The following is a 17,525-nucleotide window of genomic DNA, read 5'->3' as shown; positions in this document are numbered from 1 at the left end:
AAATATTAGTTTTACTAACCTGAGACATTGACAGACAAGGAAAATGGGAAATACAATACTGTCCATTTTCTGAAGTAAAATAAGTCTATAACCTGTCATTGTTTATTAAGTGTAATTCCCCAACTTTTCTCCAAAACTCACCAATTTTAGGGGGGATTAAGAGAGACAGACCCAAAATTTAAGTCAAAAATCCTTCAGAAAATGCACGCTAACACAAATCATGTCATTCTATCACCTTTAAGAGCAATATTTAAAATCTGACCCTATTTTGGGTCTTTGTCTCCCCGTTGTTTTAGGCTTTGTCCAGATTTATTGTGCTAAAGGTAGAGAGGTCTTGTTTGAGTACATTTTTTAAAACAGTCTTATTACCGAAACCGGTTATTTGAAGACTCTGTCGTGTTTAACTTGGGATATATACATGGCGGTAAATATGATTATGTAACATCCAAACATTTAGTACAAAACTACGTATATAACCCGGGCAATTTTATTTCATCGCAAGACAGAAGTTTCTGCTGGTAACTGGGGATCCCTCTTGCATTCATTTGAAAAACGAGCTGACTCAGAGCACTGCCCTCAGTCTCCATATACATAAGCACACACTTTGCCACTTGTGTTTTGATTAAGGAAAACATTTGCTTTACAGTTTGAGGTGCCAACTTTTAGGCAGCATGTGGTTACGCGTCAGTTGTCGAAAACCAAACTGTGCTGTAGTGCAAAGAAGCCATTTGGCACTAGTTGGTCACGCAGCCATTTGCAACAGGTGGCAAAGATGGCTGGTCAGAAGGGTTGCTCATTTCCATAATCCTGTGAATAAAACCCCGTCGGTACTCCAGTGCAGGACAGTACACGGGCTTAACAGTTGCAGAGTACTGGTCAGCCTATTGACGAAACAAGTGACTCCGGCAGTCTAATGCAAGGCGATTTTGTTCTAAACAAAAGTAAATCCCTTAATATTTTAGCGTTTATTTTGAGTTAAGATTTGAAGATACCGTTATATCGCATCGTTTTCTTTCAGAAAAAGAAGCGGGAAAGGAATTTATGAAGTTTTTAAGTAAGTCATACCCTGCCACTATGTCAGGTTTAAGGACTCTGCTCGGGTCCTTTTTCTTGCTCAGTCTGTTTTCTGCCACACAGAGTTTGACCATCAAGTTCTCCACTTATGAAGAAGATGCCGTTGGTACTGTCATTGGTACTTTGGCAAGAGACGTGGATGCTGGTCTTGGGGAGAAAACAAACTCCAGCTTTCGCCTGATGAAACCGTTAAACGCCTCTGTTATTCGTGTGAGGGAAGTGGACGGACAGCTGACAGTAGCCAAGAGAATCGACAGGGAGCAGATCTGCAAAAGATCACACCAATGCACTATGACCTTTGATGTGGTGAGCTTTGGAACAGACCAGTTCAAACTTTTCCATGTAGAAGTAGAGGTGAAAGACATCAATGACAACAGTCCAGTATTTTCTAGCTCCGAACTATCATTAGAAATGTCTGAAAATGCGGTACTGGGCACTCGAGTCTCCCTAGATGTGGCTGTTGATGAAGATGTTGGTGCGAATTCTATCCAGAGCTTCCGCCTCTCGGTTAACAGTCACTTCATAATTGATGAAATGCAGAACAGGGGAGATGGAAGCAAGTACGTTGAACTTGTGTTAGTCCAAGAGTTAGACCGGGAAAAGCAAGACTTTTACGAATTAGAACTAACGGCTATAGATGGTGGCAACCCACCACTATCTGGCACATTAACTATTAACATAAAAGTGTCCGATATCAATGACAACAGCCCGGTATTTTCGCAAAGTGTATTTAGTGTAGAAGTGAATGAAGATGTCCCTGTGGGGTTCTTATTGCTTGAACTAAGTGCAACTGATGAAGACGAAGGTGAGAATGGAAAGATAATTTACGGGTTTAGTGGGCAAGTGAGTTCTGAATATCTGCAGTTGTTTAAAATTGACCCTGTTTCTGGGCATTTAACTGTTAGTGGCCACCTGGACTATGAGACAAGAGAGTCATATGAGCTTGATATTCAAGCACTTGATTTGGGTCCGAATTCAGTCCCGGGACGCTGCAAAGTGATGGTGCACCTTAAAGATGTGAATGATAATGCTCCAGAGGTGACCATCACTCCTATGAGCTCCCTCAGCGAGGAGGTTGTTTACGTAACAGAAGCGGCGGCGCAAGACAGCTTTGTGGCCCTGATCAGCACCTTGGACAGGGACTCGGGGGACAATGGGCGCGTTCGATGTAGCCTTCATGGCCACAGTCACATAGGTTTGCAACAAGCCTATGAGGACAGCTACATGGTACTAACCACAGCTCCTCTCGATCGGGAGAAAAATCCCGAGTACAATATGACTCTGGTGGCTGAGGATCTAGGGTCACCTTCTTTTAAAACCATTGTGCAGTTCACTGTTCGAATAACTGATGAGAATGACAATGCACCCCTGTTCTCTAAATCCCACTATGAAGTGTCAGTCTTAGAAAACAACATGCCCGGAGCTTATATCACCACTGTCGTGGCCCGGGATCCAGACCTGGGACAGAATGGTAAAGTGACGTACGAATTGTCAGAACCAGAATTAATATGGGCTGGCGCTCCCATTTCCTCTCTTGTGTCTCTGGACCCCGTCACAGGAAATCTGTGCACAAAGAAGTCTTTTGACTACGAAGTACTAAAAAAGATCGAAGTGTCGATACGAGCCAGTGACGGAGGTGTCCCTCCACTGTCAAGCACTGCCCTTGTAACTGTTAATATTTTAGATGAGAATGACAATGCCCCAGTTATCACGCGCCCTTTCCTCAGAAATGGCTCAGCTGATGTGGTATTGCCCATTAGCGCACCGTTGGGCTACTTGTTAACCAAGATTAATGCCAGAGACATTGACGAAGGGTCAAACTCTGAGTTGTCTTATCACATATTAGCTGATACATTCAAAGGCTTTTCCATCAGTAAAAAATCTGGCGAGATCGTGCTTGCTAGGAAAATAGATACAGACTATAGACCTTTTGAATCTGTAAACATAACGGTTGCAGTAACTGACCACGGCAGACCTCCCCTGACCACTGTTGCAGTCATCAGTTTTATTCTTGTGGAAATGGCTCCATCTAGTGTTCAGATTGGCGTACTGGAACATTCATGGAAAGGCACGGAAATAGGATGGGACTGGTCTGTGGCAGTTATCATACTTCTGTCTGGAGGCTGTGTATTACTACTGATTGCCATCATCGTGGTCTCGGCGACCAGAAGGGAAAGAGACCGCGTTGATAAGGTCAAAACCCTAGAGCAATCTGAAAACAGAGGATTGGTAAGCTCTGGCTCAGGTTGTTCTGATTCATCTCGGACACCTGCAGATTCCTGCAACTTGTCCATCATCACTGTTTCAGAAAGTATGGAAGACCGTGACGAGACTAGTTCAGAACACAGCAGCGACTCTCCAGGCAAATATGGACAGGATGTGTTGACAACGCAGAAGGCTAGCTCAAAGGTAAGCATCTGATAAGTAGCAGCCTGTAATGGAGTAATACTTGCAGAGTTAAATGATATGTCATTTAAAAGTTCCTCCCAACAGCTGGGGAATAGTGTAATTTTAGTGTATGCCGCACTGAAGGCAGATTTTGTCTTTGCATTTTATTCTAAGTTCGTGATATTTTTTGTTACTGTGAGATATGTTTTATATTATTTGCTAGTTTGTCTGCTTTCGAAAAAAAGTAAAACATTTAAAATGGAATTCAGATTCAGCTAATTATAGTAAACTCGAGTGCAGCACAGTGGTAAACCAGAGTAATAACACGTGTAAGAATATTTCTGTTACTCCAAAGTATTGGACAAGGTGCTCCTACATTATTTCGTCCAGACTTGCTCCACCAGCATAGGTCTAGCCTTTTATTTTGGTGGTTGGCGCAATGGTTGAAGCGTTTACCTCACAAACACAAGGTACAGCATTTGATTCTTATCTTTGGGTCGGGGAGTTTGGCTAGGCTTAAAATGGCCCAGAAGGGCAGTTTGCCAAATATGAACCTACCATAGCCCTCAGTGAATCAGGGACTAATCCAGAAATAATCAGGGATTCTTCTGAAGTATTACTACTATTAAACTGACACATTGACAGAATAAGATAATGTGAATTAATATGGAGATCAGTGCCCTTCCCTGGAAAACAAACAAATAAATAAATATACATCTTCTGAAGTAGAAGCCTGTTACTCTAGTTATTGTTATTACTTATTAAGTGTAATTCATCACCTTTTCTCCAAAAGTCACCAGTCTGGGAAGGATTAAGCCAGACAGAGCTAACATTTGAATGAAAAATCAGGGGTATCCCTGAAAATCAGGAACCGTTGAGAGGTATGGAACTTTACATATATCCAGCTGAAGGATTCATGTAGACACGTGTACTCACTTTTTATTAAATAAGGGTCTAGTTTTGTTTGGGAACCTTGAAGTCCAGAAAAAAATAACACATAGGTCTGGGGGTGCTTTCAAGCTGAAAAACAAATCTGAGTTGTTCACTTAGAAAAGTAACTTCTTATCCTTTTCAAAGGCAGAAATCAAAGTCTAAAGTCGTAGCAGTTGAGACAAATGCAGTATGGTGTTAGTGCTAGAAAGTTATTCCAAATGCCTGTGTTGGAGATGTAACCCACACTAATCTTCACTGCATCAAATATAAGAGTTACACGAGGATAAGCCACTGCACCGAGTCTTGACATCCTGGAACATTTACTTGTATTATTATTATTATTATTATTATTATTATTATTGTTGTTATTATTATTATTAGTTTCTTGATAAATGGGTGGCTAGACTGGTCAATATTATCCTTTTAACAATGAAATAGGCTACAGAGTAACAATTTATTATTTTTACAATAATTTTCTACAGCAGTTAATGCATTTTTTAAACTGTGACAATATCTAACAAACACATTTTGCAATGGACACTATATTTGCATATATACAGATTTACAGTTTTACAGATATTTAACACATGTAGATGCAGATACAATTTGATTTCACTAGTTGAATACATAAAATGCTATAGGTACTAAATGGTGCAGTGGGGCAGCAGTAGCGTTGTCACCTTACAGTAAGAGGTTCGATTCTCAGCTAGGGTGCCTTCTGTGTGGAGTCTGTATGTCCTCCCTGTGTTTGTGTGGTTTCTCTCCAGGTGCTCAGGTTTCCTTCCACATTACAAAGACATGCGTCTGGCGCATTTTTCCCCAGGCCTCCACTGAAAATTGGCTTAGTTCCAAGTTGGCCTTTCCCGGTTAACAAATGTTAAATAAAGTAAAACATTCCAGTCTGACAATTACAAAAATGAATCGATTGGCGATCACGTTTGACATAGCTTGAAATGGATGCAGTTTATGAAATCTTCAGAAAATATGTTCAACATGAAAAGTATGCTAATTAATGATTTTCAATGTGTTTAGAATATGATATTAAGAGAATGTAAGATGAGAAAGTGGTTAGATAGGTAGGTAAGAATTCGTTTTCTGTAAAAGAAATGGCTAATGTCTGTTTCACACAGGTACACTAGTCAAAAGTGAGTTCAAATCAATACTTCCCTTGTGTGTGTGATTTTGCTTCAAGATGATAAGTGGAGGTGTTTAAAATGCAGAGGTAGAAGAGCTACACAATTGCTGTCCTGAGTGTGTCTTCCTTTGGATGAGATACCTAGTAGCTATAAATATGCTGAAAAATTTACAAATTATTCAAGCATTAAGTACCTTGAAGCAACATGTTTGACCCCCACACACATGAGACTCTCGTACTGGTATTTCTGACACATTGTCTAAAACAGTAAACAATCTAGTTGTTCATCAGTAAAGCTAGTAAAGTTTAATATACTAGATATGAATTGTCTGCACAAGCCACTTTCTGATCCTCAGTATCTTAGTAGTGTTTGTGACTTGGCAAACTGCGTATTTGTTTGCAATGTTTGGAAGCTCATAGGTCTATGGTTTCTATCTCTGAACCAGCTGTTTGGATTCAAATTGCAGTGATGATACTATTGTGTGGCATGAGGGGATGGAGTGTTGGGCCCCTGCAGTGCTGTGCTTTGAAACACATGTTAAATAAAGGTCCACCCTCATGATGTGGTGTTAGCTCCAGCAGATATAAAATATCCTAGTCCATTTACTGAAGGGGCAATGGGAATTCACAAATGTCCTAACTAAATTATCACTTGTTAGTATAAACACCAGCCTGGGTTTCCTCTGAAACTACACAATGCCTAGTGGGAATTAGCTGTCAATGAAATGTAAATAAATAGATAAATATATTAATTTATTCAGTAAGAATATGTATTGTGGTCTCACATCATGCTGCCATTTTCTTTGCAGGGTTTTGAACCTCTTATGAGCATTCATTCAGCAACTGAATTGTCAGGGGACAAAAGCTGCAGCCTGAGGTAAGTACCCATGAATTATTAGTCTCTGTGTTCCACCACCATCCTATCACAAAACACTGACTCTTTTTCTCGATTTTGTTATCACACAGTCTGCGAGTTTTTTTTTTTTTGCTATAAGTATCAGCCAGGCTTGAACTACGTGGATAAAGTGGACAGGATCCAAGTAAAAGTCTTCCCTCACAGACTTGAGTGAATATTTATAAAGCGTTCAGTCTATTCTTTTTATGTAGTGCCTACTTAGGACTTTAGACAAGAGATTTCCTGTGACAAACCTGCAGTTCATACTTATACAGATCAAATGAAAGAAGCCTTCTTCTGTGTTTTAACCTGTTATAGATGGTAATCTTTTTGTAAGTTTTCTTTATCTAACACATTATTTTCACTTAATATGTATGAGTAAAGAGAAATAATTGTGTTGTAACATTATCATTATCAAGAGTTTATACGTATTTGCAATTGTTTGAATCCTTTATATTTAGCATCCTAAATAACATACTTAAAAGTTTAATGACCACTTTCGTATAGGTAAAGTTAATCTTAATATTTCATTATGTTGAATTGTTACTCGCAGTTCTATTATCTGGATCACCACTGACACATTCTGGTTATTCCTTTTTTCAAGCTCCATCTTTGTTTCATACACAAAAAGGAAAGGCTAGAAAGTGGTCCACATAACTGAGTAAAATGGTCCACATAACTGAGTAAAGTGGTCCACATAACTGAGTAAAATAAGGCAAGCAGAAAACAGCATGGCATTTAAGAATGTATGTTCATTATATTAACATCAGGCAAATGACTAGCTGAGAAGGAATGACATAGAAAAGCAAAGGATGCAAACAGGATTTAAGAGAAACCCAAGCGTTAAACACACTTGACTGTTCTTACGACGACCTCTGATTACTCGCCAGGATGTAAGAGTCAGTTGTGGAACACACACATATCATCACAACACTGCCCATATTAGGTTCCTAGACATCCAATCTGTTCTATTCAAAAATCTGCTATATGAACGAAACATCAGAACATTTACTTTTCATTTTCTGTGCATATTCTTATTTTCAATTTGTTGATGGCAGCAATACCTGTACCTGTTTCCTTTTGTCTATACCTAATCCCAGATCCTAAGCACATCTTTTGCAGTGTAGCCTTCCACATACAGCCCAGTTCTAAAAACTGGCTCTCAGTGTAAGTGACTTATTCAGGTATAAGCCTGCTTTATAGATAGGCCAGATACTGAACTAAGTCCCTTACAATGAGAACAATTTTGTTTTAGAATGTGTTCCTCTATGACTGTAGTTGTTGTACTATAAACCATGGTGAATTCACAAAACTTCCAAAGATAATTGAGATAATTTTTGTTTACCTTACAGACTGTGAGCGATATACCTTAATTTTAAAGACATTCTAATAGTATAATTGTTTTATCACATGTAGCATCACAAATTCAGATCCTGGAAGTATGAAGGACAGTGGAAAAGGTGAAAGTGACAGCAATGACAGTGACTCGGATACAAGTAGAAATGAGTCAAGGAACTACACGGTGAATTGCAAGCCTGCAGAAACTGGTGAGTTCTACTAAGCAATTTTATATGCCTGTAATATTTTATGTATTTAAAATTATAAAAATAGAAAATCCTAATTGGCTTTAAGATTTTACAGCTTTAGAACTAATCTTTGCTGCTGTTCTTAAATACTAAGTGCTGTCTTCTTTCACATATTTGTGTAATTTTAGAATATTGTTTAACATTAAAACAGAGTGCAATGAAGTAAAAGGACTCCTTTATTTTTGTTGCATTACATTATTGAATTGCATTTAGAATCTAATATCTATTTGCTCTTCACAGTGATATGTTCAAAATCAGACCAAAAGACATTTAAAAGGAGGAGTAATAAAAACTGTTTTGAATTCATACACAGTGTCAGGGTATCTGCTTTGTGAGTGGAGGTGGTGCAGAGTAGAGGAAAGGTGAAAGTGGTAGCTTGGAAAAGTATATTCAATGGGTAGTTTAAGTTAGGGAGCCAAGACAATACACAAGGAGAGGGGGCAATCTCAACAAGGCATTCAAAAAGCACTTTGGAGTTTAGGTTCCGGGATTAGGTATAAGAAGTCAGGTGTCAGTAAGCTTTAAACCTTCTCTGGTGTCAGGTTCTCGGCAGTACCATTATGTTTGCTTGCCCAGAACAGAACATCCACCCATCACATTTTGGATAAGCTGTAGCCGTAGTAGCTACTTTACATTTGCAAGTGGCTTGTAACAACTTATACCGTACACAAAGCAATGAAGAGCGTCAGTCCTGACTGCATTCAGAAATGATGGTTAGGAAGTGAATGTCGGCACTGTACTACCAACTGACCCTCCCCCTGCAAAAAACACTCTTATAATTTTTTTTCGATGTTGTGAAGCTTGAGCAGTTTACTTCTAATAGTTTCTTCTGAGTTTCTTTCATGAGTATATAATTAAGTGTCACACTCTTGTTCATGTGTGTGTCTATGTGTACATTTCTCCCCAGGCCTCTGCTGAATAAGGGTACCCAAGCCCAGTTAGACTTCCCTGTAAACAAAACTATCTATATGTCTATCTGTCTATCTATCTATCTATCTATCTATCTATCTATCTATCTATCTATCTATCTGCCTGTCTGTCTATCTTATCCATATAATATACCAAGAATAGAATTTCATCATTTCATATAATCAGTTTATTTGATTTATTATTTTTTACATATTTTAAAAGCTATTCAGTGAAATTAAGAAAATTCAACACTGAGCCTACAGAACAGTCAGTCAATCAGTCAGTCAGTCAGGATTTCCTATGTACCCATCATGTTTTTGATTCTGATTTTGTTTTGGCGTTAGTTCAGTCTTGCTTGTATAACTATCTGATAACAACTGCATCATATTCATATGTGGTTCTCACAGTAATGAATATCTGACAGTACTTCTAAAGCTAAGTTAAGAGAAGTGAATGTCTTGTAGCCAGTCAAACAAAATAACATCTCATTGACCATGCCAAGTAAATTATTTTCTCTTTAAGGAAAACTAGTCAAAACAGGAGGCTATGGCCTATGCTCTATCCCTAAATTGTACAACAGCATATGAGAGTTACCCCTATATCTCAGAAAACTGTGGAATTTCTTGAGTTTTGGAAAGATTTTTAAAAGCAACGCTGCTTTATAATGCAGACAACATTATTTCAACAGAGGTCCTCCTAGATTCATATTCAGTAAATGAGCCTTCAAAAATAGTCATATTACTCATATCCTTTCAACTTCCATCCACTTCTACAGGGCTTCACTGTATTTCTTGTATTTGTACTTTTTGTGTTACCATATTGACATACACATCAATACCATTCTTGTGTCTGTCTAGGTTATAAAGGTGCAGAAGAGCATACCTAATTCTTCACTCAGAATGATTTGAAAATGTATTGTCTTCACCACAGGGTTTCTCCACACCTTCACTCTTCAGTTTTGGTCCATTTTCACTGCTGTCTGTTATTTTTCTTAATCCATTCTCAGTAGTTTTGTAGTCTAGTCTCAAAGAAGTATCTGATATAACCTTACTGGAATGTGTGCATGTTGCATTTGATCTAATGCTCCAGAGGAATTGATGTATTTAACTACTTCGTCTTTACGCATGGATTCTGTACACTGTTCCTAAACTGTGGTCAGGCTAGTGGATGCAGATTTTCTTTTCATGCATCAGCCATGTTCTGATATTACATGATAATATTGGTATATCCATGGCCTTACAGAATTATTCGTTTTTCAGTAATTCCACTGAGCTTAGCTATGACTAGTGCAGTAGAAGCTGTTTATAATGTCTTTAATATTCTGCAGTGGGTCTCATATAGTCTCACTGCAATGCTATCCTTTTGTGTGTGACTTAATTCATTTAGGACCTTCTTCTCAATAAATTGTCAGCAGACAAATGTCAGTTTAAGTCTTCTTTGTTTATGGAATTATTCACCTTTTGAACCAAGAAAGGCCCACCAATCACAACTGCATTTTTTGATGTTCTCCCCCACCCAACCTCCACATTGCCTCCTGATGCTTCTTCTGACACTCTAGATCACCCAAAAGCAGATCTCCCAATGGATCCTTTTGAGACACTCCCAGAAGAATAATTTACATGATGGGTCTTCAGAGTCCTTGGGGAGTCAATCTTGTAATAGCTCAGTGTTAGCTCCTTGTGGTGTGGGATCTAATGGGATATACAAGTATGGATCTGTCAGCTATCATAACCGTGGTTGTTGATCATATTCTCTAGATGTGAGGCAAGTTAGAGCATGTATATGAGGATGTCTTCTTACCCTAAGATGACCTTTGAGGTTCCAGATCTCCACCAGAGGTTGCACAGTCATGGGTTTCTGCAAATATTCCAAGTAGAAAGGAGAGCTGGCCATTAGCCACACCATCCCATCCCCATTGGCCAACTCTACGAGTGTTCCAAGTCTATTCCCAAGCTCTGTTCACTGGCAACACAGACAGGTGCTCCCATCTCTTAGCTTTTGGGCCATCAGTTACAATTGCCATTTTTGTGGGAGAGCTGGGAGCTTTCTTGCACTTCAGCAACTTTATCAGAATAGCATAATGTGTAAGATGGAAGGATTCACATATACGATTAAAGGATGAAGCTCAGTACTGAAATAGTTTATCTTTGTGCCTGCTGTTTATTCTTATATACAAGTCAATACTCCTTATTTAGAATTGATGTTTTCTGCTGATTTTTTCCTTCCTTTCTTTTGTTAGCTTTTTTTACTTTAGCTCTACAGCTTCTTACCTCCATTCTATTTTTTTCATTTTTTGTCTTCACACTGCAACTTAGCAGCATCCCTTTTTTAATCAGATGTACTTCATGCTGCGGTAGCATTGTCGCCTCACAGTAAGACGTTGTCCCGTTCGATTCTCAGTGAAAGCGTCTTCTGTGTGGAGACATGCGTGAATGGGCGTACCTTTCTTTGAAGGTTGTGCATCAGGGCTGGCAACTCGGCACATAAAACTCTACTGCCAATCATTAGCGGACCGGAGTTCCTCTGTGGCGACCCCTAACCGGGAAAAGCCGAAAGACACAACGACAACAACTTCAAATTTGCCTTTTTAGTGCCTTTCCTCACTTTTTAGGAAAACATATTCTTGTCATTCTTAACTAGTAATGTCCCCTTAAAGGTATATGTCATTTTTGTTATGAATCCCCTGCATGATACATTGTTTCTCAAAGCCCACCTTAACTGTATGTTGCTTTTTCGCCTCACATAAAGCATACCTTAATGTTGCAGAAGTTTATTCTGCTTAATTCCAGCATCAGATTCATGTGGGTTGAGTCTTCCATAGTACCTCTGTTAAAATGAACTGTTCAGCAGTTACTAGACAACAGATATGAAATATTTTGAGAAAAAAGGCTGACATTTGGCACAAAACAGTTAGCAGCAGGTGGTGAGATGCAGAATATGCTTTGTAGCAAGCAGAACTACGTATAGATTCATGGACAAATACTAAAGTAGTAGCTGCTCTTGTGGGTTATTTTGAGTTTTGTCAGTTTATTTCAAAGGTGAAAATAAAACCCAGTATGTTGTGTTTTTGAGGAAAACACCTTAACCATTATGTCAACTTTCAATGCCCATGATCATTTAATTCAGGTCAGTGATGTTTTCAAATGATTTTACAATGCTGTACAGGGCCAAAGCAACAATGTCATGTCCAGCTTTATTTTCAGGACATGGATGTAGCTGACAAAACATTTACAGCAAGTAGACTTACTGACATAAATGCGATCAATCTAGTGGTTTCAGTCCAATGCTGTCTAGAGTACAAATATGAAGTGAGAAACAAGGAAAATATCTGTTTCATCCTCCTGGCATCCTACGCCAGTCTTGGCTGCTTCAAATGATTGTGCTGTAATTAAATACAAAGTTCCCTTCTTCACTAAACTATTTTCATTTTCTGTACCCACAAAATATTTAAAGTGCTCAAGTTTCTATGCTACTTACATTTCTTGGACCATATCCTCTCTCTTTTTGCTCGGTTCGAAGTCATGTATATGCATTTCTCACTGTTCCTTATTATGAAGCAGTCGTGCATCATTTTTGGTGCTCGTCTTATCCATTTCATTGCAGATGCACTGGAAAGATTCAACATTTAGCAGCAGACACAGAGCTCAGTCACACGACGCCCTTCTTTCTCCTCAAGCACCTTCACTGAGTTCACGTCAACATGCTACTAAAATGTATAGTAACTTCCTCCCCTACAATGAGGCCTTTGGTAAACATATTTTTTGGAATGAAGATATATATTTTTGTACCACAGAAATAACCGACAAGTCTTCCAAACTGGCATGTGTTCACATCTGTCCTTGACCGTTTACATGCAATAGTTTTTAATGTATCAAGGACTGTAGCGTGAATCTACTCTCATCTCTCTCTTGTCACATTGACTGCAACCACTCTAAAACAGTGCGGTTGCAGCCAATTTGACAAGTATATTGTATTCCTGCTGTACTTTAGTAAATTATGAGCATGGTCTGTAGGTTTATTCTTTCATCATGGTCTTGTGAATACCAGCATTTATATGTTTTGTATGTAGAGTTTGTGCTCTGGGACTTACCTGCTTCCCTACTTACTGTCCTAATCTTACTAACATTCTTTCTTACATGGATCTAAAGCTCTCAGATGATAGCACCCCAGTAAGATCAGATCACAGTGTACACGAGACTAGAGTGGAAAACAGATTATGTTATAGTGTGCACTTGCCTTACTAGAATATTCTTGAACTACTTCTTTTAAAAGGATTGTTTTTAACACTCTCTGGATTATTTTGGCATATAAGCCCTTGATTTTTGAATACTAAAATGAAGCTCAGTGCTTTGTAAATGAGTGACTGTATGGATTAGGGACCATCCCTAGGCTCAGATGCTCAGTGCTTTGTATATGAGTGACTGTATGGATTAGGGACCATCCTTAGGCTCAGAAGCTCAGTGCTTTGTATACGAGTGACTGTATGGATTAGGGACCATCCTTAGGCTCAGAAGCTCAGTGCTTTGTATACGAGTGACTGTATGGATTAGGGACCATCCTTAGGCTCAGAAGCTCAGTGCTTTGTATATGAGTGACTGTATGGATTAGGGACCATCCCTAGGCTCAGAAGCTCAGTGCTTTGTATATGAGTGACTGTATGGATTAGGGACTATCTTTAGGCTCAGAAGCTCAGTGCTTTGTATGTGAGTGACTGTATGGATTAGGGACCATCCTTAGGCTCAGAAGCTCAGTGCTTTGTATACGAGTGACTGTATGGATTAGGGACCATCCTTAGGCTCAGAAGCTCAGTGCTTTGTATGTGCGTGACTGTATGGATTAGGGACCATCCTTAGGCTCAGAAGCTCAGTGCTTTGTATACGAGTGACTGTATGGATTAGGGACCATCCTTAGGCTCAGAAGCTCAGTGCTTTGTATATGAGTGACTGTATGGATTAGGGACTATCTTTAGGCTCAGAAGCTCAGTGCTTTGTATGTGAGTGACTGTATGGATTAGGGACCATCCTTAGGCTCAGAAGCTCAGTGCTTTGTATATGAGTGACTGTATGGATTAGGGACCATCCCTAGGCTCAGAAGCTCAGTGCTTTGTATATGAGTGACTGTATGGATTAGGGACCATCCCTAGGCTCAGTGGTTTAATGTATGTTCTTTACCATTCTAGAACTGTGTAGGAGTTGCTCAGGTACACTAGACACTGTAGGTCTGCACCTACTAGTTCCAAAATTCCAGGTCTCAAGAGTAGATTCAGATATTGCCCATGTAAGGCATGTCACCCAGTCATGGTAACTATAGGGATTTCTTGGTCCAGAGGTCAGCAGTTCTGTACTCTTACTTTTCTTACATGTCTGACATCCAGCAAACCTGTCATACAAACAGCAACATAAGTCACCAAATCTGACAGTCATACAAGAGTGAAGGTCTCTGACATTGCCATTTATAGGACTGTCAGGAGCATAGCTCCCAGCTGTCTAGATTTTCACAGAATTTCCAGGTTTTTGCCACATATTTTCAGTCTTTTCCTCATAAAAGTTATGTTTTTTGGCAAATCACCAAGAACTGAAGTTGACAGCCGCGGTAGTGCAGTGGTTAGCATTGTCACCTCACAGCAAGAGGTTCTCTCGTTCGATTCTCGGCTGGAGTGCCTTCTCTGTGGAGTTTCCATGTCCTCCCAGTGGTTGAGTGACGTTTAAAGACATGCAGGTAGGTGCATGCATGAATGAGTGTGACTTCTTTGAAGGTCAGGCTGGCAACTCAGCACCATAAAAAATATCCACTGCCAATCATTAGCGGACCGGGCGACCCCTAACCGGGAAAAACCGAAATGCCTTACTTTTACCAAGGACTTAAGTTAAAAAATAAAGGCATTCATTTAAGTTTCCATCCTCATATCATTCAGAAAATGCATGCTAATCCAAATCCTCTTATTCTAGCAGCTTTGCAGTTTAGAAGAGCATTGGGCTTTTGTCTCCCATCATTTTAGGCTTTGTCTAGATTTCTTGCACTAACAGGCTGAGAGGTATGAGTAGTGGTTCCTATTAAGGGGAGTCCAAGCCCCTTGACAAGTGTGAAAACATGTTCACTATGAGTTCACAAACTTATTTAATGTTAATTATTATTCAGATTGCATTAAATCCTTATTTAAAATATATAGAAAATAGCAAACCTCAGGGTTGGCTATTAACTCTGATAACTAATTCAGTTCAGTACATCAAGATAGAAATAACTGACCTTAAAGGAAATGAACACAGCTCATATGTTGATCGGCATATATGTGAGGTTTCAGAAATTAATTCTTCCTAATTTGGAAGGCTAAGCTTTCCCCAGGTCACTCACAATTCTTGTTCTGAAAGAAGTCTGTACCCATGGTCAGACTAGAAATCAGTGATAATCTAATTGCAACAACCTTTCAGTGAAAATTAGTAAATAGTACTTTGTTGCATTGTGTTAACAAGAGCTAACTAGGCAACTCAAGGATATGGGATTTGCATTAAAAATGTAAACACAAACTGCCCACTGTTTAAAGAGTTTATTAGTAAACAGTCCAGACACTATGGGTGCTTCATAATGCATTTTAGAGTGACAATCTGAAGACTGAAAATGCTACTACATATTACTACAGGTATGCATTACATTAGATAAAGTATTTAATTCTGAAACAGAATAGCTTATTGACAACTATTTAGTATCTTCTGTCTGAATGTGATTGGAGAGTATTATTCTAATTAATATATTAGATAGTATACATACATATATATATATATTTTTTTTATTCTAGAGCATTTATCTACCATGGCTAGTCGACTTTCGAGAAGCAAGGAAATCAGGATTCGATATCCAGTCCAATGTCCTGAAGCAGGACAATTTTATACTTTGCAGTGTGAGACTAGATACGTGACTGCACGTCCCTCAGTGCCTGCCTACCATCAGCTGACAGCTTTTCCAAGAATACATCAGCAACATCAAATAAAGAGGGAGCCATACTTCCAGACCAGCATCCCATGTATGAAGGAAGTAAAACATGCACAGCAACTGGCACTGCTGCATGCAAATGGAAAAAGAACTTTCTCTGAAAACAGCTCTTATGAAAGGACTGATGTCTCTTTTCCAAAAGACAAGGCTCCACAGTTACCTGAAACTGGAAGCAAATTTGAGTTAGCTACCTCTCTTTAGTGTATACAATTTTGTCATTAGTTAGAAGGATTTGACATGCATAACATTTCTTTATATACAAAAAATTCTGAATGTAATTTAAACTAAAAGAAAAACAGTAGTTGTTTAAAAGACAAATCTACTGCATTATTTTATGCAAGACAGAAACAATGTCTTCAGACTTCTACAGCCTTTAGCTGCAGACTATGCAATTCAGCACATAGCTAGGTGCTGTATTTTGTAGCATGTAACATAGCCATACTTTGTGGGTGATACAATCAGTGTCTTAACTAACAGCAGTTCTGTGCTCCACCACAAACACAAAGGAACATTGTTCTACGATAGCCACTCTACAGTGGAGTCTAAGACCCCTGTGAGCATAGAAGACTAATGTATCAACAATAATGAAATTCATGCTATAAGTAATACTGCGGCGTGCTGTTAAAGCATTGACAAAAGTGTCATTGTGATGAGCAGTCAAAGCACGAGTCCTTCCACAAGCACAGACCTGAACTGTAACAAAAAACAAATGGAGTAACATGAGAGACACTTGTTCCATCACTTGGAAATTACACAGTATTTAATATATGCCAAAGGATGTAAATAATGTAAATTTAAAGAATTTGTACCTGATTGTAATGTAATTAATGTAAATATATATATATGATGTAAATGTGTACATATTAGCGAAACATCTAGACTTATTTTTTCTCTAAGGTTTATATTTTTAGGAAAACATTTCTAATTTTTCATGTGTTGTTTATGTGCATCCTGCTGAACTGCTACTAAAAATTCTACCATAACAAATATTGTTATGTAATGTAACAGATGTTATGTCATGTAACAAATGTCATTATGTCATGGTCTAAGTCAAAGTAGATGTGTGCAAACTTCAACTATGGATGTTAAAGTGTTGGTCTTCAAGCTTCTATTATAAATACTTTCATAACTTAAACACTTTTCCTGAGGTGTCATGCTTTTTACTGTTCTTAATACATATGCCTGCAAAATATTTTAATCAGAATACATCCAAAATGGTCCAAGAAGTATATTGTAAGCTGCTTATGCCTTCAATTGGAAGAATACTAAAGCCTGATAACAAAATCTGCAGTTTCCAAGGTCACCCAACTTTGAGATGGTATTGCTTTCTTAAATTATTAACTTATACATAATTGATTTCAGTTTAAATGTATTTTTGTTAAATATTTTTGCCATGTTGCAAATCTGATTTGTTTACTTACGTACAGAGAATTTATAACTAATAAAAGCCAGCAATGCTCTTCTAACATTGGCCTTATGTGGCCAGCTCAATGCCAGAGATGCTTTAGTCTTGATTATGCCCCAGCTGACCTGGGATTTATCAGTGACCCTTGCACTATGGCCACCTGGGAATACCTTGGAATGAGTGGTTGCCTCTCGCTAACTTGTGCTGGGCTGA

At 38.6% G+C, this 17,525-nt stretch overlaps 1 protein-coding gene across 1 annotated transcript; it reads left to right on the top strand.

The window, feature by feature from the left end:
* Positions 1-780: 780 nt before the first annotated feature.
* LOC122801982 (protocadherin-8-like) lies at positions 781-17,042 on the top strand. The gene is made up of 4 exons (XM_044071718.1): positions 781-3,483; positions 6,340-6,407; positions 7,842-7,972; positions 15,714-17,042. Exons 1-4 carry the CDS (start codon positions 1,042-1,044, stop codon positions 16,106-16,108), a joined length of 3,036 nt encoding a protein of 1,011 aa, XP_043927653.1. The 5' UTR covers positions 781-1,041; the 3' UTR covers positions 16,109-17,042.
* Positions 17,043-17,525: the final 483 nt, after the last annotated feature.

The sequence above is a fragment of the Protopterus annectens genome, chromosome 5.part0, assembly GCF_019279795.1.
Source record: "Protopterus annectens isolate FY-2018-M chromosome 5.part0, PAN1.0, whole genome shotgun sequence".
NCBI lineage: Eukaryota > Metazoa > Chordata > Ceratodontiformes > Protopteridae > Protopterus > Protopterus annectens.
The sequence above is the reverse complement of the archived record's forward strand: the minus strand, read 5'-3'. Positions and strand labels throughout refer to the sequence as shown.